General features: G+C 60.0%; 1 protein-coding gene across 5 annotated transcripts in view; it reads left to right on the top strand.

Annotated features, from left to right (window-relative positions):
- Window positions 1–25,802, top strand: part of DENND3 (DENN domain containing 3) — a 51,240-nt gene extending 25,438 nt beyond the window's left edge. For 3 of the 5 annotated variants that reach the window (XM_042924376.1, XM_042924380.1, XM_042924379.1), the window contains 11 exons: window positions 1,346–1,867; window positions 6,820–7,079; window positions 7,712–7,882; window positions 9,008–9,137; window positions 12,173–12,280; window positions 15,168–15,307; window positions 17,914–18,068; window positions 19,121–19,254; window positions 23,611–23,729; window positions 23,808–23,945; window positions 24,113–25,802. In XM_042924376.1, coding sequence (XP_042780310.1) covers window positions 1,346–1,867; window positions 6,820–7,079; window positions 7,712–7,882; window positions 9,008–9,137; window positions 12,173–12,280; window positions 15,168–15,307; window positions 17,914–18,068; window positions 19,121–19,254; window positions 23,611–23,729; window positions 23,808–23,945; window positions 24,113–24,313 — 2,078 coding nt within the window. In that variant the 3' untranslated portion in view covers window positions 24,314–25,802. Of the gene's footprint in view, window positions 1–1,345; window positions 1,868–6,819; window positions 7,080–7,711; window positions 7,883–9,007; window positions 9,138–12,172; window positions 12,281–15,167; window positions 15,308–15,859; window positions 15,974–17,913; window positions 18,069–19,120; window positions 19,255–23,610; window positions 23,730–23,807; window positions 23,946–24,112 lie in introns of those variants that run through there. The other 2 variants (XM_042924377.1, XM_042924378.1) reach the window with 2 other exon arrangements.
- Window positions 25,803–26,314: the final 512 nt, after the last annotated feature.

Raw genomic sequence — 26,314 nt, forward strand, 5'->3', positions numbered from 1 at the left:
GGGACGCGAGGGACCCGGCGCCCCCACCCCCGTGGCGCGGGGCTCCTGGGAAAACAGATGAACGCGTAACATCGGGGCGCGTGCTGTCACGGCACGAAGGGAGCAGCGTCGGGGACGGGAAGGGGGCCCGGGTGCGGAAGCCACGTTCCAGCAGAGACGGGAGTGGCTGGCGAGGCCGGGCCGCCCCGGTGACGTGTTCCGGGCGGAGGGACAGCGAGAGCCCGTCGGTGCTGAGAGAGGCCGCGGCTCCGTCTCTGAGGCAGGCCGTGCACGGCCCCCGGCGTCAGCTGGGCTTTCGGCGGGGTGTAAGCTGCCCTAGGCCACGTGTGCGAGCCCGTGTCTTACTCCGTGTAAGGAGGTGCCACGTACGCCTCGGTTCTTCGCGCTCGGGGCCGCTCTCCACGCGGTTCCGGGAGAGGCTGGGTGAGGCCAGGCGCCGTGAGCCGCGGGGGCCCTGCCGGCCCCTCCCGATGCGTGTGCCGCACACCCAGCTGGCCTCGGGGGGCGGGGGCGTGTGTTTAAGCGGAAAGTCCTCAGTGACAGCGAAGCATTCCGGAGGCGCCTGCTGGTCTGAGTCCCCTCGCGGCGGCTTCCTGGCTGTGCGACCGCGGGCAGGGTACGTCACGCCTCTGGGCCCCGTAGTTCCTCCCGCGGAAAACCCGGTGACGCTTCTCACCCCTGGCCGTGCTCCCTCCGCTGCGGGAAGGCGTTCCGGCCTCTGAACCTTCACCTGGAGCCCCCCTACCCTTCCTGGCTCCTCCCCGTCCTGCAGGCTTCGTGGCCGAGACCCCACCTCCCGGGGTGAGCGGCCTCCCTGCAGGACTGGCCTTGCCGTGGCCCCGGTGCCACCTGTGAGGCCCTTAGGTGACATCGGTGAAGCAACTGGTGTGAGACACGGCTGGGTTAGGCCGGCTCTGGCGTTGAGCAGCTGTGTGCCTGGAACAAGGGGAGCCTCGGCTTACACGTCTGTAAGACGGGGGCGATGACAGTGGCCATCGCACAGAGTTGCCACCGAGGCAAAGGAAACAGTCGCACGGGGCCTAGTGCTGCCTGGCTGTGCGTCTTGGCTCAGGTTGTCAGTCGGGCCCTCCGATAAAGACCGTCTACCAAAGCTTTGACTTAGCGCTAAAGTCTCAGCGGATGAAAGCGTTCCGTGTTCCCAGGGTCCGTGGATGCAGAGTGGGAGCCCCTCGTTCGGCTCGGGGGTACGTGGAGCTTTCTGGAAGAGGCACGAGGGTTCTTGCTTTACGTTGTACGCGAGGCCCAGGAACGACCCGGACAGGATGGCAGGGACACGACTGTTTCGGGGTCTGCTGATGACCTGCTCCTTCTCTCTCCGCTCTAGTTCCGAGCGCGACCCCCAAGGCGACGTGTTCCTTCAAGGTCCCGGAGATCCACTTCCCGCTGGTGAGCCAGTGCGTTCAGGCCTACTACTCCGACTGCGTGGGCCTGCTGAGCAAGGCCATGGGCCTGCTGGCCCCCGACAACTCCGTGCTGCTGGCCAGGTACTTCTACCTCCGGGGGGCCGTCCACCTGATGCAGGGGCAGCTGCTGGACGCCCTCTTGGATTTCCAGAGTCTGTACAAGACAGACATAAGGATCTTCCCGGCCGATCTTGTCCGGAGGACGGTGGAGTCCATGTCGGGCCCCGAGCGCGCCCAGGCCGAGCGGGTGCCCGAGCTGCGACGCCTCATCAGCGAGGTCGTGGACAAGCCCGGGGAGGCCCCCAAGCCGGACGACCGCGTGAAAAACTTCGAGCTGCCGAAGAAGCACATGCAGCTGGACGACTTCGTGAAGAGGGTCCAGGAGTCGGGCATCGTGAAGGACACCAACATCATAAACCGGTTGTTCGAGGCGTTGACTGTAGGTAAGAGGACGGCCGCGGCCTGGATTTAAACACGCCAGGACGGTCCGCTAACAGTGCTGTGACCCGTGGGGTGAGGCCTCTTCCCCATCTGGGCACCTATAGGACCAGGAGGGGCTGGCCTGTCCCTGATCTTTGGGGGTAGGGCAGTGCGACTGGAGAGCCGGCCGCCCCCGCAGGGTCCCCCCGTCCCGGGGAACCGCTCACCGTGTGCGATTCTGCCGTCGGTGGGAACCCTGCACTGCACGCACGCCCGGTGGCGCAGACGACGTGGCATCGTCCCCCCTTCCGGGAGCGCTGCCTTGTCCACGCTGACCGCAGCTGTCCGTTCTGTCTTTCCCTCCTTAGAGGGACCTGTCCCCAGCCGGAGCCTTCCTGTCTGACCACGTTCTTACGTGTTTACTGGGAACACGCGTGTCTGAAAGCGGGACCTGGGCTTTGTGTGGTTTTCAAGGACAGGTGACTTGTGTCCTGCTGTGTCAGTCTGCAGTCACTCTGCTCCTCCACAGCGTGTTTCCAGAACTTTCCAGAACTTTCCTGTGTTGGCGTGCGCGTGTTACTTGAGCGCCCGGCGGCCGTGTCGCAGGAATGGAGCGCGGGGCCCTCGTCTGTCTGGCCGTCGGGTGGCATCCAGTCGTTTTACTTTTCCAAATACGGACATGGTGAGCGTCACCGTGCCTGGTTCCCGATGTGGCTGTGGACGGGTCTCCCCAGGGTGTGTGGAGAAGCCCGGGCCGCACCCCCCGAGACCCCCGCCGCCCACCTCCCGGGCAGCACCGGGGTCAGACTCAGATGAGCGTTCGCTAGGGAGCCATCCCGGTGCCTTCTTTCTCCCTCTCTGTTTCCGTCCCAGGCGCTCCTTGTTCCCTCACGGTGTGGGAGCACCTCGGGCCCCCGCCCCCCACGCAGGCCCGGCAGCTTCTCCTCCTGGTCTCGTGGGGGGGCCTCCGCGGGCAGGCACGTTGGAGCCATCTCGCTGGGCACGCGGGAGACACCTGCGGGGTGACCGCCCGGGGGGTGGGGGGCGGTGAGCCGTGACCGGGGGAGACAGGTCCTCGCGGAGAGCCCTGAGCAGCAGTGCTCGGGGGCCCCCGTGACTCAGCGCCTCTCCAGGGACACCCTGCCCCTTCCCTTTGCGGGGCCGTCACGAGGACGCCAGGGCCAGCCCGGTCAGCTGCCAGGCCTGAACACAGGGGCGCGCGGCCACTGGGGGCTCTTGCTCTCGGGGAGCGAGGCGTCCAGAGCGCCCGGCGACTCCTCGACGTCACCGTGCAGCAGCCGCACGTGGCCTTGTTGCTTCACGGCACGTGACAGCGATGGCCTGGGCAGCACTGTTCTCCCGGCGGGAGGAAGAGGGTCCATCTCCCCAGCTGTCCCCGCCTCCGGCCAGCAGCGTGTCCCTGCACGTAGCCGCCTGGGAAGCATGGTTTTGTGGCTGGACGCGTGGACAGCGGCCGGTGTTCCCAGACTTATGCTGCAGGGATACAGAGGACAGCGGGGAGGGCGTCAGCGGACGTGGGCCGCACCGATGGGGGGTGTCGGTGGCCCTGTTGTCACCTTGGTTCCATTCACGTGGCAAAACAGCCCATTTAACGGTCCTGGTTCTGGGATGTGTGAGGGACTGTGGGGCAGCACCAAGCATGTGTTTTTGCTTAACGACCCATGCGTTAGAAAAGCTTATTGGGGCGCCTGGGTGGTTCAGTCGGTTGAGCGTCCAACTTCGGCTCAGGTCATGATCTCGCAGTCTGTGAGTTCAAGCCCCGCGTCGGGCTCTGTGCTGACAGCTCAGGGCCTGGAGCCTGCTTCGGATTCTGTGTCTCCCTCTCTCTCTGCCCCTCCCCCGCTCATGCTCTGTCTCTCTCTCTCTCTCTCTCTCTCTCTCTCTCTCTCTCTGTCAAAAATAAACATTAGGGGCGCATGGGTGGCTCAGTCCGTTAAGCAAGTGTCCGACTTCAGCTCAGGTCACGATCTCGCGGTCCATGAGTTTGAGCCCCGCGTCGGGCTCTGGGCTGATGGCTCAGAGCCTGGAGCCTGCTTCCGATTCTGTGTCTCCCTCTCTCTCTCTGCCCCTCTCCCGTTCATGTTCTGTCTCTCTGTGTCTCAAAAATAAATAAACGTTAAAAATAAATAAATAAATAAATAAATAAATAATAAATGTTAAAAAAAAAGAAAAGCTTTATTAAGTCAGAGCTGGATGTTGCTGTCTTGGAATGAACTCGTGCAGTGTAACGATACACCTGAGACTTCGTTCAGGTTATTGTCACTATTTTATCGTTCGTTCGACTTTCGTGGACGTTCCCAGTGTGGTGTTCGTACTGCAAGACCAGTAACTTCCACCCCGCAGCAGCTGCTCCTGAGGGGCCCGGGGCAGGGAGGCTGAGGTGTGCCGCCTTCAGCTCGGCTGTGCGGGAGCTTGGGCTCCGGCGGCCGCCTCCCCCGGGAGACGCGTGCGGGTGAGGGCACAGGAGTGAGCAGTAGGCACTTCTGTGCGGACCTGGAGACAGACAGAGAACGCGTGATCTGTTGCGTGGGCGCGTGCAGTAGCCACGGGAGCTCGTGGCGGCCAGGGTGTGCATGGTGGGTGCGCGTGGAGTTCACAGATGGGCGCGGCAGCCAGGGCGTGAGCGTCCAGTGGTGCCACGGCCCTGGAGGGCGTGGTGTCCAAGGCCCGTTGGAGCCGCCTGGGCTCTCCGCCCTCCGGCGGTCGGGGTTCCGGAGTCTGTCGTGGAGCCCTGGCGCCACGTCTGTCCGCGAGAGGAAGCCGTTCCGGGTTCTGGTGACGCGCACTTTGTGCCGCGTGGCCCAGCGACTCGGCTGGGGCCCGGACAGCAGGAGGATGTGTCCTGAGTGATGGAAGGAAGAGGGCCCTTGGCCCCAGGCTCCCGAGGTTCAGGAGTCTTTCGTAAAGTAATGGGTTCCTTGCTCAGCTGCTTGGCCTCAATGTTTTCTGACATGCGGTGAGAACAGCAAATGCGTCTGATGACGGTGCTCAGAAGCAGCGGGCAGTGTAGACCCATGTGTCCCAGAGGCGGCCGCACCGAGCCCGCAGCGGAAGCAGGACCGTGGGCAGTTTTGCGTGGTCGGCAGCCACGGCCCAGGCAGAGACCTCCAGCCCCCGGCCGCCTGGGGACACGTGGGTACCTTGTGGTTCGTTTGCTTCAGTGATGTCTTTTTTGAAAATTACACGAGCACGTACAGATCCCTGCTGTCTTGTTGTCTGGATCCAGTGGCTCTAAGATTTTGAACACACACGTGAGTGGTCCCAACCCTCGTGGGCCGATGGGAAAATAGCAATGAGCAAAGGGAAGAACAGTCAGCCCCGGCAGAGTCCTGCCTCCCGGCAGCGTCGGTCTCCTGAATATTCCGGCGCCCGCGCCTCGCGGAGGCGTGAGGGTCTGACGTTCCGGGTCTCGGTTCCGGTGACATCAGCAGTTCTGTGTGCCGGGACCTGGACCGCCCCTCCCCCGCCCCGTCCACCGTGATCTCAGATTCCCCGGGGACCGTCACCCTGACGCTGTTACGGAGCCGGAGAGGGACGTGGTTGTGCGGGGGCTCTCGCGCTTGCCCACGTCTTTTGTCCACTTCAGATCGGGCCCCCGGCGGGGCTGGCCAGGGAGGACACGTTCCCTGCGCTCCCGAGTGGGGCATCGGCAGGAGGCACGCCGGCCAACACACAAGGCCGGGTGGCGTCGGCCTGGCCACGGGTCCCGGCCCCACGCTGACCTCTGCCAGCCAGGGCTCTCCTCCCATGCCTCAGTTTCCCGATTTGTGAACGGCCCGAGACCAGTGCCTGCCTCCCGAGGTGGCTGGAAGGATAAAACGGGAGGTGGGACACGGCAAGTGTCGTTAAGCGCGGCCCTGCCGTGGGGGGATGGGCGTGCGGCCCGGCAGCTGCCCGGCCAAATGACTGCCTTCTCAGGGACGGGAGCGCGTGAGACGTTTCAGCCGGGTCTTGAAGCACGCGTAGGAGTTTTCTGTTCCGAGCACCCTGGAGCAGTGTGTGCAGACAGGGCCTGTCTGGGGAACTAGGCGGGTATGACTGGAACGTGGGGGCGGGAAGGGGAGGAGGGGCCCAAGCCCGGGGGAACTTGGGCCTGGCGTAGGCGAGGAACGCCGCAGTGTTTGAACAAGAGACACAGAGCTGCTCCTCGCGCTGTAGGGCGTGCTGGGCGCCCAGGGAGCAGGCCGCGAGGCCGGGGGCAGCTCTGGAGGCAGGGCCTGTGGCAGCTCGTGCCTCTGCAGGGCGCGAGGGCAGAGGGGAACGTGCAGGTCCAGGATGCGGCGCCGGGGCCGAGCCCAGCGGGGCGGGAACAGCCCCAGGAACACCTCAGGATGGGAACGGACCCGGCCTCTTAGCAGCCGGGGTGCGGTGGGGGTGGGGGGCCCCATTTCCACCCTGCAGAGAAGCAAGCACCCTCCTTTGACAGCTTAGAGTCACGGCACCAGCCCCCGGAGCTGGGCTCCAGACTCGGGTCTCTCTCTGCCTCCGGAGCCCGCGAACGGTGGACATTTAGAAAGGTTACTGCGTCACTTGAGTTCATCTTGGTTACGAATGATCAAATGTATTTGCTCACGTGACTGAGATGGGGCTGGCTTCAGGCCAGGCTCGATCCTGTGGTGTGGGCGCATCACCAAGGACCCGGTCTCTTTGTGTTCGTTTCGTCTGAGGACCGGCTCCCCGCAGGCCCCGGGATAGCTGCCGCCAGTTCTAGTGGTGACCCGGGGCTTTGCCACCCGAAGAAGGGCATCCCGAGAGTTGCTGTATCCCTGGGCTGGGGGGCTGGAGAGGGCGATGGGCCGCCTTAGCGAGGGCGCTGGGGCTCGGAGACCTGCGTGCCGGCGCCATCTGCTGCCCGGTGCGGGTAGTGCACGGCTTCTTAAGGGGAAGTCAAAGTCCTGGCCGCACTCGCCTTCCCTTCGCGGAGTGGCCCTGAGATCTCTTTTCTTTACCAAAGGTCACCAGAAACAGATTGACCCGGAAACATTCAAAGATTTCTACAACTGCTGGAAGGAGGCCGAGGCAGAGGCCCAGGAGGTCAGTCTGCCTTCGTCGGTGATGGAACACCTGGATAAGAACGAGTGTGTCTACAAGCTGTCGAGCTCGGTCAAGACAAATCGCGGCGTGGGCAAGATCGCCATGACCCAGAAGCGCCTGTTCCTCCTCACCGAAGGAAGGCCGGGCTACGTGGAGATCTCCACCTTCAGGGACATAGAGGTGAGAGCGTGGCCCGCCAGCCCCTGCTGTTTGCTAGCTGTGAGTGCCCCTCGGTCGTAAAGGTGGTCGCCTCCCCCACGGGGGACGCTCAGTGGCGCTCATCTGAGGTCTCACGTGTATTTTCGAGAAGCTCGTGACGCGTGTTGATCCCGCTCCCGAACCGTCCCGCGCCAGGAGAGGCAGCCGTGGTGGGTGCTGGCCGTGGGCCCCGCCTCTGTCTGTCCTCCAGCCGCCGCCTGCCTCCACAGACTTCCTCCCGGAATGGCAGGGAATGAGAAGCTCGTAGGGAGGCAGAACGGACCACGGGTGAACCTGCAGACGAGTCCCTTCGTGTGCACGTGTGATGTGCTGACAGGTCACGCCTGTGGCTCGCGGGCTCTCAGACGCCAGCCTCCGGTCACCTCAGGGCCTCCCCGCTCCGCTCCTGCCCTGTCCCAGCTCTGCCCCCCTCCCCGCCCCCAGGCCGACCTTCACCCGGCAGGTGCCCTCAGCCCTGAGCGCAGGGACAGGACAGCAGGGACCTTCCGGACGCCGCTCTGTAATGTCCGCTCCGCCGGCTCCCCTCCCTGACCCCAGCGTTCCTGGGAGGGGACATCTCACTGACCAGCCTCTTCTTTTTTCTGCGTCCTTAGGAAGTCAGAAGTACCACAGTAGCCTTTCTGCTTCTGCGAATACCCACTTTGAAGATTAAGACGGCGTCCAAGAAAGAAGTCTTTGAAGCTAATCTTAAGACGGAGTGTGACGTGTGGCACTTGATGGTGAAGGAGATGTGGGCCGGGAAGAAGCTGGCCGATGACCACAAGGTCCGTGGATGGGCTGCCTGCTCCGCGCACGGCCGTGTTAACGCCCAGGGGCTCCGGCGCGGTCCCGGGAGCACCGGTGGGGTCGGATGCTGTGGTTCGCGTGACCCGGCGACTGGCCAGTGTGGAGGGGCCGCCGTGGAGGGGCCGGGGCTGGACGTAGGTCCGAGTCGGGTCTTCCGGGCACGCCTTGCTCCTGACGACCCCCTCCCCCCGCCACTTCTCAGGACTAGGGTCTTGGCAGGGGGCACGTGGAACCCCCCCGCCCCCCCCAACCCCCGCACACTTAGCTTTACAGCCCAGGGAGTTTCGTGTTTTCACTTACTTTGGGCCAGATTGGTAGCTTTGCTCACGCCGAGGTAGGACTTCAGGGTCACGAAGAACAGCACAGACAGAGGCGCAGACGGAGGACACACGGGGACAAGAGGTCTGTGCTGTGTAGATGGCAGGAAAGGACAGGAAAACCACAACGCAGCGGGCAGAGATGAACGGGGCAGTGGAGGGGCCGCGGGGGGCGGCACAGCCCACGGTCGTCACGGGGACTGCGGTCGCCCCCCCTAGAGCAGACCGTCCACGAGGGGGGCGCTGCCCTCTGTGAGAGAAGCTCCCAGGCACCGGGGGGTGGGGGGCCGAGACCGTGAACACGGAGGGAGTCTTTCCGTCTGCGGCAGGAAGGAGGGCCGGGTCCGTTCCGAGGTTGTAATACTCTGACTTTCGGACCAGCCGTCTGATTTTATGCCCACTGGTTTATTTGGCACAGACCATACAAACCGGAGCCCGTGGGCCATGGCTGTCTCTGTGAGGAAGGTTTTATGGGCGTACGTCCACACCCACTCGTTTACGACAGCCTGTGGCTGCTTTCCAGCTGCAGGACCGAGCCAAGTGGTTGTGACAGAGGCTGGAAGGCCCACAGCGGCCGGGCCCTTCATGGCAGGCGATTGCCGGTCCCCGGCGTAAACGAGCAGTGTCTGTCGCAACTGAGAGGCCGAAAGGGGTGCGACATCAGACCCGAATCCGAACTGTTGCCGTCGCCTTGAAACAACAACGCGTCTTCAAAAGTGTCGTCTTGTGTAACGTCACAAAGTCGGTGATTTCCGTGACCGTTGACGTGAGCGTGTTTCTCTGCAGGACCCTCAGTACATCCAGCAGGCGCTGACCCACGTCTTGCTGATGGACGCCGTGGTTGGCACGCTGCAGTCGCCTGGTGCCATTTACGCTGCCTCCAAGTTATCTTACTTCGATAAGATGAGGAACGAAAGTAAGACTAGCGCGTCCGACGGGGTCCTGGGGTCCCGGGGTCCTGAACGTGCCTTGAGTAGTCTTACCTGCTTGACATTAGGGCCGATCCCTAATTTCTCACCCTGTCCTCTCATGCAACTTGTGAGTTTCCTTCTGAGCACCACACGTTCTCCTGCTTTCCCGCTGTCGCTTAACAGCTCACCCGGGAGCTCCTTGCCTAGCGGGACCCACGGAGGCTCTTCCCAGTTTGCTCCCCGAGCGGGGTTCCACTGGACACCGGCTGGGGATCGCCACGGTTCTTAGTTGCGCCGGCCGGGTGAGTGGGGTGGAGCGGAGCAGGAGGCCCTCGAGGGGCTCCTGGGGCTGGCGGAATCCTCTGTGGTCGGGGACACGCCCCCGGGGAGCCGTAGGCACCCCGGCGCGTGGTCCCTTTTGCTGACCGGTGCCCGGAGGCCCCCAGGAGTACAGATCTGCTCCCCCAAGTCCCCTTGATTTGGCGAGTTTCTCCAGGCAGGAAGTCTCCGATCGCCGGTATGTAGATGTGAATCTGGCTCTCACTTTCTGGAAGCCATACAGGGTGCGGTGGTGGACTATTTTTGGGGGGTCACGGGTGGGGAGTAGATTTTTCAAGTCTAGGAAACAGCTGGTGGGTAAGAATGACTGTCGTTTGAGTTACTTCTGCTTTGTTTCAACTTTTAAATGACCTAGAACGGTCTCGTGATTTGTATAAAGGAGAGACTGTAATTGACCACTTTACTACGTGCGTAGTTGCCGCGGGCCAAGTCAGCCACAGCATAGAATTCATGAAAACAGATGAACAAAGTAGGGATGTTTTTAAATGATCTCTAGTCCCGTTTGTGTGCAGTTTTTGTTTTTGTTTTTAAGTTTACGGTGAGAGAGACAGAGAGTGAGCAGGGGAGAGGCAGACAGAGAGGGAGAGAGAATCCCGAGCAGGCTCCGTGCCATCAGCACAGAGCCCGACGGGAGGCTCGAACTCACGAGCCGTGAGATCGTGACCGGAGCCAAAGTCGGACACTCGACCAGCTGAGCCCCCCAGGCACCCCTGCACCTTATGTACCTTACTTAAAGCGCACATCTCTGGTTTCACGGTATTCACGGTCCAGCATCGGCACAGTGAATTTTAGAACGCCTTCGGCACCCCAAAAGGAAGCCCCGTAACATTTAGCAGCCACCGGCCCCTGGGCCACCACTGATGTGCTTCTGTCTGGATTTGCCTGTCCTGGGCACGTCACATACACGTGTCCTTTCACGAGTGGCTTCTCTCATTTACCACAGCGTTTTCAGAGGGGATCCACATAGCGGGTGCCAGTACTTGCCTCCTTTTTGTGGCCGAATAATATTCCACTGTGTGGATGGACCGCTGTGTTCATTTGTGATCAAGCTGACTGGGTTTTCTGCACCATCGGGCTCTTACAAATGCTGCTGTCGTGAACATGCACGTACACGTTTCGTTTGCACGTGTGGTCCCATCCCCTGGGTACAAGCTGGAGACTCTGGATTTGTTTGTTTTTTAAAAATTTGTTAAGTTATCACGAGAGAGAGAGAGAGGCAGAGCCTGAGCAGAGGAGACGGGGAGAGAGGGTCCCAAGCAGGCTCCACGCTGTCAGCACAGAGCCTGACGCGGGGCTCAGTCTCAGAACTGTGAGATCACGGCCTGAGCTGAAACCCAGAGTCTGACGCTTAACCGACTGAGCCACCCGGGCGTCCCGAGACTGCTTTTAAATGTTGCAAAACCGGGAAAAACAGATCTCACTTTGGCACCTTTTATTCTGCCATGTCCATCACTGTGAGATCTCTGATGCTTCCTGGTTCCAGAAACCAATTCTCCATGTCCCAGAACCGCCCCCCCTTCCCCCTCCTCCATCTCGGAAACAACCCAACCACCCCCGTGTCCCAGGAAATCCCCCTCTCCCCATCGTGTCCCGGAAACTACCCCCTCTTCCCCCCTCTTGTGTCCTGGAAACCCCCCTCTCCTCCCCTGCTTGTCCCCGAAAGTCCCCCCTTCTCCCCAGTCCCATGTCCCAGAAACAACTCCCCTGTGTCCCCGGAACCCCCCCCCATGTCCCAGAAACTCCCCCCTCTCCCTCCCCTCCTGTGTCCCAGAACCCCCCTCCTCCCTCTCCCCCTCCCCTCGTGTCCCGGCCCCCACCCCCTCAGCGACCCGGACCCCCTTTCCCGGGAGCAGTCGGGGTGCTCTGGTCCCCACAAGAGCCGCAGGAGGACTGGAAGCAGATGTGGTCGCTCGTTGTGGTTTTTCATTGGGAACAAAATCAAACCCTACACTTCAGGTGTTTATGTCACTCCAACCTCGTGCCTAGTCTTCGTCAAGAGTTTCCGCAAAAGCCTTCTGACTCCTTTACAGACGGTGGCATGCCGTCGCCACGGGGGCACCCAGCACGTGCCAGCTTGCTTGGCGCCAGCCCGTCCCCCGTGACCGGGTTGTCCCGGCTCAGGGTCCCTTGTGCAAAGCTCGATGAGGCGCAGGCAGCCATCCCGGGCTCCAGCTAAGAGCCTGCGATCCCCTCACGACGGAGGGTCTAGGAATTTCACATCACGACGCCCTGCACCCCACCCCTGGCAGGGGGCGCTACCGGCATCTCCCGGTGAGGCCGGCGATGCTGCCGGAGAGCCCGCGGTGTGCGGGCCGGTCCCCGCGGCAGCCACGGCTGCGGCCCGAGATGTCCACGGCGCCCAGGCCCAGAGGCCGCTTGGTTTTGTCTTGGGAACGTTCAGTCGCCGAGCCATGTTTTCGGTCTGGTCTCTGCTGGGTGACTCGTGGTGGCTGAGGGTGGGCAGAGGCCAGATCGCGAGGCCTCCTGGCTGGGAGGGGAGCTGTGTCACCGTCCCGCCCCTGGCGGGCACACAGATGAGCGCGAGAGCGAGGGGCCGCCCGGAGGCGGAGGCTCTAGTGCCTGTTTCCCCGCCTACGACGCCCTCCCCCCAAACCGACGTCCAGAGACCGCCGAGGGTCTGGGCGGTGGGACGGCAGCGGTCTCACCGAGTCGCGACACTAACCGAGCGCTTGCATTTCAGTGCCCACAGCGGTCCCCAAGACGACCTCGGAGACCCTCAAGCACAAGATAAACCCTTCGGCGGGAGAGACCCTGCCGCACGCCGTGGACGTCTTGCTGTACACGCCCGGTAGGAGGCCTGCCCTCGCTCGGGGCTGCTCTGTGTCCGGCACTTTGGGGAGCCTGGTTTGCGTTTGGGGTTAGCCCTGAAGTGGGGGGACGGGACGCGACAGGGCGAGCGGGGACCAGGCGGGCGTCTGGCTAGTTGTTCGGGTGAGGCCCTGGGCGACGAGGCGAAGCCGGGCGGCTGCGTAGGGAGCCCCGGCGACCCCACCGGGGCGAGCGCCCCGTGGAGACTCCGCTCCCACCTAGCCGTGCCTCACGTGGCACAGCACTTTATAGCTTAGAAAGCGCCTCCACTCACGTCCTTTCTTTCGGGGGCGTTTAACCTGGGCCTGCTTCCACTGTGACGAGGGACTGCGCCCAGGACCTCGCGTTAGAGGTTGCAGGCGCGTTTCCCTTGCCCGTCCGGATGCCTGACAACACGGTTCCCCTTCACGTGGCGAGGCTGTGGCCCTGCGTCCGGCGCAGACCTCCCGGCCGAGGCGCAACGGAGGACGGACGGGAATCAGCGCCGCGAGGGGCCTCAGCCTGAACACAGACCGCCGTCGTGTCACAGGCGCAAAACCGTCAAAGATGCTTTGGCTTAAGTCTGACTTGGAAAGCGCTGTGGGGCGGGCCGCTCTGAGGGCGCAACGTGTTGGAGAGCAAAGGACTTCGTTCTGGGCAGAAAAGAACCTGTGGTCTGGCGCTTTGCTTCACCTCGTCGGGGCGTGAGGTGAGCGACAGGGAGCGTCACGGATGTGCCCTCCTGTCCCCTTCGCCCTTTGCGGTTATGGCTCCACAGCTGTCTCCCGGCCCACCCGGTTCCCGAGGGCGGATGGCAGCTCGGCGGCAAAGCAGTTTCCCAGCACGAGAGGACAGTTTATCTCGTCACCGGTTGTCCTGAAGACCCAGCAAGGGGACACACTGAGCGCGAAGGAGGACAGAGCGCGGTTGGACCTCGGGGCCCTGGAGACTTACCAGGTTCATCCGATCGAGGCTCCGTGTTGGCTGTGACACTACAGACCAGTGGGACGGGTTTTTTTGCTTTTTTTTTTTTAAATGTTCCTTTACTTTTGAGAGAGAGGGAGACACAGCATCTGAACCAGGCTCCAGGCTCTGAGCTGTCGGCACAGAGCCTGATGCAGGACCCACGAACCGTGAGATCATGACCGGAGCCAGAGTCAGACGCTCAGCCGACTGGGCCACCCAGGCGCCCGAGACAGTTTTTATTGTGGTGTCTGGAGAAATGAGTGTTTTTAGAGTTAAGTCGGTTTCCTGTAAATCAGAACCGACTGGACTGTGGGCTTCCTGTCACGATGGGCTAGCTGGTTCAGACCAGCCGTCCCTCCCAGAACATCTAGAAGGGCCAGAGCACAAAACGACCACGGAGAATGGTGGAGCCCCTTTTTCCTGTGGAGCGACTGGCAGTTCTGTAAGCGGCATCTCAGAAGCGAGGAAGTGAGCAGAGCTGTGGCCGGTGCCGAGGGGCCGGAGGGACAAAACTGGTCAGGACCCGTCGAGAAGGGGACTACTGGTAAGCCCTTTAGCGGTGGCTCCGGACCCCTCCGGTTACCCACGCGCTAAGGAGCCAGCCCTCCGGCCTCGAAGCATCCCGGTCCCTGGTGAGACTGAACAGTGTAGGGTGGTATCTCCCCAAGGGGCCAGTGGAACGAATACCCCAGGAAGATTGACACGTTCGTGTCTCCTTGACATGTGACAGAGGTGATACGACAGAGCAGGGGTTTGAGGGAAGGACTGTTTTTACCATATGTGACGTCAGGGATGTCGTGTATCACGTGGAAAACACGAAGCTTGACCACAGATCGCCCAGTCGGTTCCAGGTGGATGGAAACCTACACGCGAAAGACACTGGCGAACATAAATGAAGACAGCACCCAGCTTCTAGCAGAGAACAGGAGAGCGTGTTCGTGACCTTGGGGCAGAGAAGGAGACTGTACGTCCACGCGAGCCGTGAAGGAAGAGACTGGTGGATTTCGCTACTGAGACGATGGAATCGTAAACAGACACTTTGGAGGGAGTGAACCAGGTGGTCGCAGAGTGGGAGGGGCGCCGACAAGGGCTCGGGTCAAGGGCGGGCACAGAGTGGCTGCACATCCGGGAGAGGAGCACAACCCAGCTCAAAGACAGGCAAAAGACCTGGGGTGCCGGCGGGGGGGGGGTGGGGGGGGTGGGCTCCGTTGGTTGCGCGTCCGACGCTTGACTTCAGCTCAGGTCACGATCCCAGGGCTGTGGGATCGAGCCCCACGTCAGGCTCTGCTCTGACAGCAAGAAGCCTGCTTGGGATTCTCGCTCTGCTCGCTCTCTGCCCTTCCCCCGCTTACATACACGCACGCTTGCTCACTCCCTCGCTCTCAGACATCTTTACAACACGGGCGAGAGAGGTAATACCTCACCACGGAGGACAGCCTCCACGTGGCCGCTTAAAGGCCGCAGCCTCGTGAGCAGTTAGGGAAATGCAAAGACGTGACAGTCAAAAACCCAAAAGCTTCGTGCCCTCGGAACGGCCATCGGAGGGCCCGCCCCAGCGGGTGCCAGTGAGGATGTGGGGCCGGAGGCAGCGGCTCCTGTCCCGGCTCTCCACGCCGCACCCCCTTCCCGCTCTCCACGCCTGGCGCACCCCTGCTGCTCCTCTGCCCCCTGCCCGGGACCCCCTTCTTCGGCGACGGCCCCGCCCTGGCCCTGCCGACTGCGGCTCTCCGGGCGGAGCCGGCTCCCTCCCGGGACTTCAGGCTCCAAAGCTCGTGCCCTCTTCCTGTCCGGGGCACCCGGCATGGGCCTGGCCCTCAGCAGGTTCTCGGGCAGCGCCGGCGCCCGAGTGATGGCACCAGTCACGTGCACGTGCGTCCAAGGGTTTGCCTTTGAAAACGTTTTTGGGTTGTTTACTTCTTCAGGGCACCTAGACCCGGCAGAAAAAGTTGAAGACGCTCACCCCAAATTATGGTGTGCTCTAAGTGAGGGCAAAGTGATCGTGTTTGACGCTTCCTCCTGGACGATCCACCAGCACTGCTTCCGAGTGGGCACTTCTAAGCTGGTGAGTAAGCAGGGCGCCGTGCGGGGCGGCACTCTGCCAGATGAAGCCGCGAGTCTGCGAAGACAGAGAAGTCCACCTGGGCCCGGCGGTGGGACAGGGTATCCCACAGCATCACTCCGTATTGTCAATGGCAGGTCTTTAGGTTTTTTTGAGAGAGAGACAACGCACGTGTGAGTGGGGGGTGGGGCAGAGGGAGGGAGACAGAAAGAGAGGATCCTCAGCAGAGCCCGGGGCGGGGCTCGATCCCACGACCCTGGGATCATGACCTGAGCCGAAATCGAGTCAGACACACAGCCGAGCGTCCCGAGAACCCCCGTTTTTATTCTAAGTTTAATTTTTTCATTGTGATTCTTAGTTATGTGCGTTTCGAAGACTTTTTAAGGAATAGAATAGCTTACAATCCTAGTTACAGTCAAATCGCAGGGCCGCCTTGTGAGGCCACCTCTGCTGTCCCCAGTCAGGCCAGGTAACAAGTAAAGCAGTAAGTTCTCCCAGTTACGTACGTGAAAACACTGTCCTCGTCTCACCGAGATTTTCCTTGCTGTTGAACAGAAAGAAACTTGGGTCATTATCTCAAGAAAGTGCTCCCACCTCTGGACATTGCAGTTCAGAGCAGCCACCTAAGGTATCTTCGGGCCACGAAAGAAAGACATTTGACTAAAGCCATACCAGTTCTCAGGGAGATGCCTCAAAAGAAAGGGCTTTTTCCAAGTGATTATTTCTGAAATTAGTAAGCGGGCTTCCTTTTCTAATTTATGGGACTATCTGTTGGCAAAATCAAAGCTAGCAGTTTTTTAGAAACTCTTTCTTCGGACTTCAAGAGGAGGAGCAGTGAACCACCGCCCACGCTCACTGTGCCTGGGATCAGGTCTGGTCTCACCCCGTCCACCACGATGCCAGGTTTACTCGGAAGCCTACTTGTATTTGGAAGTCTGCGTTCGGTTACCAGGAGAGGGTTGCACGTGTCACGGATGAACGCGGGAGAGACCGTCCTCAAGTGGAAAGCGAAGCGGCTCGGGAAACTGCAAGTCAGGAAGGCGTCAGGAACGCCGTTCAGTGACGTGGTTGGATGGGCTGAGATGCTCGCGTGAGCACAGCTCTGTTGCACGTGTTTGTGCGACCCGTGGATCTCTCCAGTGTGTCGGTCCTCAATTTCTAATTTCCAAGTCTCCAAAAACAGGGCACCCGGGTGGCCCGGTGGGTTCAGCGTCCGACTTCAGCTCAGGTCACGATCTCAAGGTTCATGAGTTTGAGCCCCACATTGGTCTCTGCTGTCAGCACAGAGCCCACTTCGAATCCTCTGTCCCCGTCTCTCTCTGCTCCTTCCCCTCTCAAAAAGAAATGAGCATTTTTTTAAATAAGTTATACAGGGGCATCTGGGTGGCTCAGTCGGTTAAGCGTCTGACTTCGGCTCAGGTCGTGATCTCACGGTTTACAGGTGCGAGCCCCGCGTCGGGCTCTGTGCTGACAGCTCGGAGCCTGGAGCCTGCTTCGGGTTCTGTGTCTCCCTCTCGCTCTGCCCCTCCCCCACTTGCACCGTCTCTCTCTCTCTCTCTCTCTCTCTCTCTCTCTCTCTCTCTCAAAACTAAATTTAAAAAAACTTACAAAACAAAGTTACACAAAAACATCTATAAATTACCATTGGTTGTTGACTTTTCTAGGCCGGAAGGAAACCCAGAGAACCCTGTCTCGCTACAGAATGGAAAACCGTGGGCAGTTGTGTTTGTGATTAGTGTAGTCAGTCCTCATTATTTGCATATTCCATGTTTGCAGATTCACCCGCTTGCTAGAGTTTATTTTAACCCTGAAGCAAATACAGTGTTTTCACGGTTATCCGCAGACGCACACGTGCGGAGCTGCTGGTGCGCGTTCCCAGCCGAGGTCAAACCGGCGGACGCTGTGTCTTGTTTCAGCCCCGGCTGGACACAGGTGCCCTCTTTGCGGCCTATTTAGTGCCACGGTTTTGCATTCTCGTGTCGTAATGGTGGTTTCTGCTGCTTAAAACGGCCCCCGGTGTAGAGCTGGGGTGCTGTCCGGTGTCCCTAAGCCCAAGAAGGCCGTGACGGACCTTCGTGAGAGAGTCAGGCACTAGGTGAGCTGCGCTCAAGCATGAGTTGCAGCGTACTTGGCCAGGAGTCCGGTGTTAATGAGTCAGCAGCAGATAAAAAATCAGATGTCTTTTTTAAAAAAAAATTTTTTTTTTAACGTTTATTTTTGAGACAGAGAGAGACAGAGCATGAACAGGGGAGGGTCAGAGGGAGACACAGAATCTGAAACGGGCTCCAGGCTCTGAGCTGTCAGCACAGAGCCCGACACGGGGCTCGAACTCACGTACCGCGAGATCATGACCTGAGCCGAGGTCTGCCGCTTAACCGACCGAGCCACCCAGGCGCCCCAAAAATCAGATGTCTTTAGACAGAAGCACTTTGAACACATAAGTTGACGTACTGATCAGCAGACAGAAACGTGGCCAGGGCTCGCGGGAACCGAACCCCGGGTCCCCCCCAGGAGCGGACGTTCGGGGCTTGCGGGGAGTGGGTAGGACAGAGCTCCTGGGAGTAACGAGAGGGGCCGGCATTCGTGACGCGTTCTCCGCCCGCTGTCAGAACTGCATGGCGATGGTGGAGCAGAGCCAGGTGTGGGTCGGCTCAGAGGACTCCGTCGTCTACATCATCAACGTCCACAGCATGTCCTGCAACAAGCAGCTCACGGACCACCGCTCCGGGGTCACGGGCTTGGCTGTCCAGAGCGGGGCACCCAGGTACGGCCGGGCCCTGCTGGGAGAAGGGGCCGCTTGGCTCCCGGGCGGGGCGGGCCGGGAGTCCCTAGGGGGAAGGGTCCGCGGTCGCCGTGGCGACCGCCTCCCGGCACCGGGCCGGCCTGTCCTGAGCAGAGTCGCGTGACCTTCTCGTCTGTGTCGGGCCCTGAGTACAGAGGCGCGGGTCTCTGCTGTGGGCCAGCTCCGGGGTGAGCATGGGGCTCAGGCGGCCACTTCCTTGCCTGTCCTCGGCGGCTGCCGGTCTGCCCCAAGTCTTTGGCTTGCGGACACAGCATCCCGTTTCTCTGTCTTCACACGGTGTTTTCCGAGTCCAAATCTCCCTGATGAGGATGCCCGGCATAGCGGATCGGGGCCCATCCTGTTAACCGTCACTTGAATGCTCCCGTAGAGGCCCTGTTTTCAAGTAGTGCCGCGTTCTGAGGCCCTGGGGGTGCAGTCCGACTCCTAACATTTTTGCTTCACTCATTCGCTGTCTTTACCGTACTAAGAACGTCAGCCCGAAGGCAGGCACCCGTGTTCTGCTCTTTGCCGCGTGTCCTGTGCCTAGAACAGGGCCCGGCACACAGTAGGTCCTCATTTCCGGTCACCTGCTTCACCACCTGGGCCCGGGGCCCACGGCCCTGAAGCTTGTCTGCTGCCGTCCTCCGTGCCGCCCTCCCCCGCTGCCCTGTCCCTTAGTTTCAGGGGCGCCCTCTGTCCTCAGGCCCAGCTCAGAGAGTAGCAGGTGCCAATCGGAACCTCAGCTGCTACGAGCTGAGGGGGCCGGGACGGCACGTTCTGCGTAAGGGGCTAGATTTTACTCCGCCGCCACGTTAGGTTCTGCGGAGCCGGCAGCAAACACCGACGGGCAAGGACCGGCCTCCTCAGCAAACCGTCTCCTCTGCGGGATCGGTTAGCCCCTTGCTAATCGTTCCCGCGACACGGGCAGCGTTCGCTGGGGCGAGAATCACCGTGCACGCTGTGGACCTTTATCTAATGGTAACTTCGTTGGCTTCCGTGTCAAGTGTTTTACACCCGTGTGTTCGCACCCCCAGCAAGGTGTATTCGTGCAGCGTGGACGGGACGGTCCTGGCCTGGAACGTGAGCTCCCTGCGCGTGACCAGCAGGCTCCAGCTGCCGGGCGGCGGGCTTTCGTCCATCCGCCTGCACGACGGCTGTCTGTGGTGCTGTAAGTCCTCAGCCTCTGCCCCCACGAGGGGCCCAGAGCCCTACTCCGGGGGGAGGGAACCCCAGGACGGCCTGCGGCCGGTTTGCTCTGCCTCGCGCGTCTTCAGCCGCCTGCCCCCTCCTGTGTCTGCGGCTTCCGGGAGCCCTCTGTGGCCCTGTCACTGTGTGTCAGCGCGCGGGCTCGGGTTGACCCCACGTTTACCCCTCGGAGAAAGCGTCAGACTCCCCTCGGAAGCTGCCGCCCCACGTTATGTCCCCGCCCGCGGTGTGTGACAGTTGTGATCCCTCCGCGTCCCCACAAAACGTGTTGCGTTTGGTACCGTAACCACCCTCGTGGGGCCGCCTGCCTCTCCCAGCTGCGTGCTCCTCTGCCGCGCGTGTCGTCCCTGCAGAGACGTGGGCTCGTCAGTCTGTGCACCTGCGGTGCCGTGGGCAGGCTTGCGCACGAGGCTTCTGTCGTCTTCGTGCCTTTCCGTGCCCCGCTTGCCCCTTCTGTCTTTGTTGCTCCGTCGAAAAGGACGCGGGAAACGAGAACTTCTTACATTCCGTTTTTCTTTTTAGCGCCACATTTTCTGCGTTTTGCTTTACCTTTTGGCGGTTGCTCTAAGAATTGCAACCCGCAGGCTTACCTGTCACAGCCGGCCCGAAGCCACCAGGACCCCCCCCACGTATCACGTACGCAGCTCACACGAGTATGATCGGTTCCACTTACCTCCTCCCGCCCCTTTGGCTGTCGCTGCTAAAAGCAGTATTTTAATGCTGCCGTCAGGATAAAGCTCGGAAAATATCGTTAACGTTTTTGTTTACGCACCCCCCGGTGTTGGCCTGTACGGTCACCATTTCGGGGGAGCTTCGTGCCTGGTTTGCCTCTGGCATCATTTCCCTTTGTGTCTCTCGTGGCCGCAGTCGGCTGTAAACAGACTGATCTTCTGCACACACTCGAGCGGTCTCTTTCCGGTGCTGCGTAGCCCTGTCTGTTCCTGATGAGAAGTCCACCGTCGCTGCTGCTGTCCTGCCGAAACGACCTGCCTGTGGCCGCTTGCGGGCCGCTCTTTGCTTTCGGGAGTTGGGCTACACTGTGCTCAGGCGGGAGCCCTTCGTGTCTGTCTTGCTTGCTCTTTACGTTCAGTGGGGGAGACTTGGAACTTATCTCTTCGAGTATCTCCTTTATCCCTTCTCTTTCTCCATGTCTTCTGGGATCCTAGCTTTTTTTTTAATGTTTATTTTTGAGAGAGAGAGAGAGAGAGAGAGAGGATGCAAAGCCGGTTCCAGGCTGACAGCAGAGACCCTGAGGCAGGGCTCAAACTCACAAACCGCGAGATTATGACCTGAGCCAAAGTAGGATGCTTAACCGATAAGCCACCCAGGCGCCCCTGGGATTCTGTTTACATACATACGCATGTGTGTATTCATTCTAGAATTATATTGGAATATAAGACGTATATTCTAATATACATATTAGACCATTCGGTAACACCCCACCTGTTTCAGGCTGTACTTTTTTCATGTTTTTCTCAGCTTTAGTTTGGTTAAGACCTAAAGCTTCCTCTGTCCTGTCTGCTGTTGAACCTGTCCGGCAACTTTTCATTTCAGTTTGAGAGGTTCATGTATTTTACATTTTTAAAGAACCTGCATTTCTCTTCTACATTCTTTGTGCCCATGCGTCCTCTTTATCCTTTCCTGGAAGTTATGACATTTGTTTGTAGTCAGAAGTCCTTCTCTGCCGGGTCCCAGGGCATCTGTGGGTCTGCTTCCATTCACGGCTTTTCTACTGACTTGTAATGCTGCCTTCGTGCTTGGGGTGTAAAGGGACTTTGTTGTGTCCTGGGTGTTGTTGATGACACATCAAAGAGACTCTGGGTTAAAGCCGCCTTTAAAGAGCATTATTTTATCCTAGAAGGTCACTAAATGACTGGCCGATCATCTTGAGCCTATGTAGAGGCTTCCTTTTAGGTTTTTCTTTGGTCAATATATTGCAGTTTTGAGCTTGTTCCTAGAGTACATAACGCTTCGTCCTGGTGTAGTCTTTATTTTATACGCATGGCTCTTTGAGGGTCTCAGGGAAATTTCCGAGGCACACACACTGGGCCTTCCCAGATAGATAAGCTACAGCATTGAAGTAGGTCTCTTCCCAGGCCAAGGATCTAAGAATTTTTACATAGATGTTTGGGCTCCCTCATTTGGGGGTGTTCCCTGTCTTTCCGGCCACACTGGCAGCCTAGCCGTGCCCTCGGCCATGGCGGACTGCAGCATACGCCAGAACGCCTTTCCTCGGCGTCCCACAAAGAACCGGGAAGTACCTTTAGGGAAAACCTGGCGTTTCTTTTCTTTCGAGGATCGTAGGCCTCAGCTCTCGCAGATCTCCACGGGCTGGTGTGTGTGTGTGTGTGTGTGTGCGCGCGCGCGCACGCGCACCACCCACCCCTGGATGCATTTTGGACTCAGAGCTGACCAGACCTTGGGCTAAAAGGTGCCTGTTAAATGCAGGGAGGGAGGTAACAGATTAGAGTGAGGACCGATAGCTTTGCTCTAAGGACAGAATCCCTTTTACCTTCCAAGTCAACTGAACGCGGTAAGCAGTTTTCCTTTTTAACAATGACGAGAAAAGTACAAGACAAACGCAGACTTTCTTGAGGCAACAGAGAGCACGTGCCTAGAAAGTGTTGTCCCCGAATGAGAGTCACAAGCAGAAATCTGGGTCGCTCATCACGTGTTACCAGTGCACGTGCCGGGCCCGTGTCCGTGTCAACTCGGGACATCTGTGTGCACTGAGGCGGAACCTGGAAGACTGTGAGCCCGAGGGGCTGGAATGTTCTAGCCCAGTAGCACCATGTGAGACCTTCGTGTCTACCCCCGGGGCTGCAGGGGAAGCAGCCCACGCCGTGTGCCCAGGTCATCTCCTAGGTGGGGAGTAGACCCCAGTCCCACACCTGCAGGTGGACGTCTGCACCTTGAGGTTGCTGGCGCACCCGTGGCTCAGGCTGTGGCCTTCAGGTAGGCACGTCCGGGTTTAAATCCAGGCTTGGTCTCTGGGCAGCTGATCACTTTGGGCAGGTCCCTCACGGGCTCTTGGAGTGTGTGTCTTCATTGGAAAAGTGAGCTAGAGGGGGTGCCTGGGGGGCTCAGTTGGTGGAGTATTCGGCTCTTGATATCGGCTCAGGTCACGATTGCTATTTGTGAGTTCGAGCCCCGCAAGGGCTCATTGCTGACAGCTCAGAGCCCGACTGGGATTCTCTCTCTCCTCCTCTCTCTGCCCCGCCCCCACTTGTGCTCACCCTTGCTCCCTCTCAAAATAAAATAAACTTCGGAAAGAAAAGTGAGATAGAAATCCCACCCTCCCCTTCGAGAGCCACGGTCCTCGGTGCGCTGAGCGTTGGTGACGGCAGCCTCTTCTGTCCACGCCAGCTTCACGTACTGGGGCTCATTCTGCCGGGGCCGCTTCCTGGGGCCACGCGTCCAGCGCACTGAGGAGGGCTCTGGGGAGGGGGACAGAAGTGCCTCTCCACAGGGTGAGCCCAGGTGCTCCCAGCCAGCAGCAGGTGTCCTGGGGCCTCACGGCTCAGGCCAAGTAGGTAAGGGTTTCTGGCTGTCAGGCTCCCCACGGATGAGGCTTTATTAGGTCTCAGAAAAACCACACCGAACGGAGCCTAGAAGCAGGAAGGCGATGTGACGGCCCCTCGCACTTTCCATGACTGAAAACTCAGCTGGGCTTCCAGTCCTGGGGTGGCCACGGCCGGCAGGGGTCCTCTGCGTCGAGGCCGAGTGCCGGGGGTCCTGGGGTCCGCTCGCAGGGGACGGGAAGCCGGAGTGGCACAGCCCGGGGCCGCTCCCACGTTCACCTCATGGGCTGCTGTGCCCTCCTGCCCCCATGTGTGCGAGGCTGGCCCGGTGGCCGCAGCACCAGGGGCGGGCGGCCAAGCAGGAAGCACGGAAGACAAGGACGGGCTTCACGGTGTTTCTGTCCCTGTGTCCGGGGCTGCCCCGCAGCCGGTGTCTCCACGTTCCCCGCTGCCTGGAGCCTGGTGCCCTGTAGCTCTCGGGACGTGCAGACGCTTGGCTTGCAAGACGACCTTTTCCTTGAGCCGTAAACGGAAGCACTTAGTGGCCTGTGGCGCTGTCCCCTGGAGTTCTAAGCGCCGACAGGGACAGGGTGAGGGCAGACCGCGCCTTCTAGTGACAGGGGAGACCCGGGACGTCCGCGTTTGCAAAGCCTCAGGAGGGGCCGCGGGGCGGACGGTCACCGGGGTCCTGGGAGCAGCGTGCCAGCGCCCGAGCCGGCACCGGGCGGCAGCCGCTTGACCTTCCCGGCGGCCCCGGGGCACCCGCCTTCCCTCACGCTGGCTCTTCTGCTCCGCAGGCACAGGTAGCGGCATCGTGGTCGTGACGACGGGTGGATCTCTTCGTCAGGAACTGAAGGTGGAGGAGAACTCTAAGGACGCGAGCACCTCCTTCCTGGGTTTCCAGCTCCTCCCCGAGGTACCCGTCCCGGCAGCGCCCTCCGGCGGCACAGCGGAGCGGGCGCGGCCACCAGCCACACTGTGATTCCCGTTTCAGCAGGAGCAGCTGTGGGCGGCGTGTGCCGGGCTGGACGGCGTCTACATCTGGAGCCTCAGGGACCTGGCCCGGCCCCCTCAGCGGGTCCACCTGCAGGACTGCGCCGAGGTCAGCTGCATGATCAGGGTGAAGAAGCAGGTACGGCCGGGGCCACGCCTCCCCGGAGCACCCCCGCCCCGCCGCCCCCGGCTCCTGCCCGGCCGTCGAGGCCGGTCCGGGGAGGACGGGATCTGGGGGCGCGCAGGGGTCTCCCTGCCCAGGCCCGGCGGCGTGTGGCCGACGCCCCCTCCGTCTCTCCTTGGCAGATCTGGGTAGGCGGCACAGGCCGGTCACAGGGGAAGTACAAAGGGAAAATCTATGTGATCGACGCCCAGAGGAAGACGGTGGAAAAGGAGCTGGTGGCCCACACGGACGCGGTAAAGACCCTGTGCTCGGCAGAGGACAGATACGTGCTGAGCGGGTCGGGCAGCGGGGAGGGGAAGATCGCCATCTGGAAAGTCGAGTAAACGTGGGTGAACGTGCCGAGCCGGGCTGTGCTCTGAGGGCCGCGTGCCTTCTGCCCCTCGCCGGCGCTCTCCGGAGGTGGTGGCTGGGGGTGGGGGCACCGCTGTGTCCCTTGCACGTGCCCGTTTGGCTCCTCGGCCTCCCGACGCATAACGCACTTTCTCTCTCGCACTTTCCTGATTAAACTGTGCCAACAGTGTTTCGGGTTGGGGTGCTTCTCAGGCAGGCGGATGCATCAACTTGCTGATAACCTCTGTGAAGTTACCCAGTGTTGTCTAGAAGGTTCCAGAACCCATGACCAAGGGCGAGTGCCGGAGCCAGTCGGAAGGGATTTAGCCAGATCACATACGACCTGCAGACCTCATTTCTCTGGTTCTGCCTTCTCTACTTCATTCAATGAATACATTTTAAGCATCAGGCTTACAGGAGGCCTACGGCCTTCGGTTGGCTTCTTGTGGCCAGAAAAGTTCACGAGAGGAGGTGTTTTTTAAATGACTGCTTTGTGGTTGAACGGATTTGTGCCTGCCCTTGCTGTCCCCATCAGAGCAGGTGACCCAAGAGGGGACAGGGAGGGGACAGAATGCGATAAGGGTGTGTGCACAGGGGTTGGGCTCGCTCAGGCAGGCTCTGGATTTAACTAAGGCGAAATTCTTATAACGAAGAAACCTAGAGAAACTTTTCTACCAAAGATCACAGACGAAAACTTCCGTCTAAAATAGCACACACAACCTCATCTTCCGGTGAAGTTGCCGTCATTTGCCTTAACGTACGTTTCACCTGTCTGCCTGTGGAGTGCACGCCAGACATGTCCGTAGGAGGTGCTTGATTATTTAACCGAAGAGGATCTCATTAGCTCTAAATAACTACACATTTGCAGAAAAAGACCTTTTATACGTTTGTACTATAACATTGAGATTTCATTCCCTCAGGGTCCGGCAGGGAGGGTTCTGGGCTGTGGAGGGGGCACCCGCCTGACTCACCGTGTGAGGGCCCGTGGCCTGTCCCCCGTGGACCCGCCACGAGCTCAGCCACGGAGGGGCCTGCTGGACTCTGCCCTGGGTTTTTGGAATCAGACACTGCGCTGGACCTCACTCACCCTGGGAGGTCTCAGAGGGTCTCTGGCCAAGTTCTGGTAGCAGCTACAGGATCTCCAGACGAAAGCTTTGACCAGGACCCGGGCTGGGTCTACAGGACCTAAGCGTTTTGCAAGGTCCAGACCACTGACCCAGATTTTGGGGTGCTCTGGGAATGTGGTACAGAGAACAGCCAGGTGGCCTCATGCCCCCATGACTATGCTTACAAAGGGGGTGCGCTCCCGACTTCCAGAAGGAGGACTCGGCCATAAACAAAGCGCGGGAGGTTGAATTCTGCTTTTGCAAACACATGGAAGATTGCGGTCAAATCCTGTCAGAAACACACATGAATTATTTAATGTCCGTCCACACGTGACCAGGCGTTTTCACCTTGTCAACAGTAAATTCCTTTATTAAAGACTGAGGTCTTGTTTTCGTTCTTTATCCAACATTAACCGGTGGGAGAGATCTGTGAAATAAGACAGGACCCCTTTGGATTTGCTGTTAATTCCGAGCGCCCGTCAAGTTGTTCTAATGCAGGCGTTTCATTTCCTTTATTCTTGGTGATCATTTCCAAGATCTTACTTGACAGTGATAGAGTGGCCAGTGGGGCTTGTTGAAATGGAAAGGGTGCTTTATGCCTTCGGTATTTCCTCGGTGACCTGAAGAGGGTCCACGATGACTGAGGTGTCGTAGGAGAGCCCCAAATGAGCTGGAATTCATTCAGCAGACAATGCCCTCCTTGCCTTGGCTTCAGGAACCTGAATTCAGTTGGTACCAAAAAAGTGTTTATCTTGTACTAGAAGCCAATCTATTACAGCTTCAGCTCTCCAGCTGTATTTCAGACAACGGGAGAGAAAGCTTGCTTTTGGGTGCTGGCACGGCTCCACAACGCCGACCAAATCTTGCCCCACTTTAACTTACTGCTGA

This window comes from Panthera leo, chromosome F2 (assembly GCF_018350215.1).
Source record: "Panthera leo isolate Ple1 chromosome F2, P.leo_Ple1_pat1.1, whole genome shotgun sequence".
NCBI classification, from domain to species: Eukaryota; Metazoa; Chordata; class Mammalia; order Carnivora; family Felidae; genus Panthera; species Panthera leo.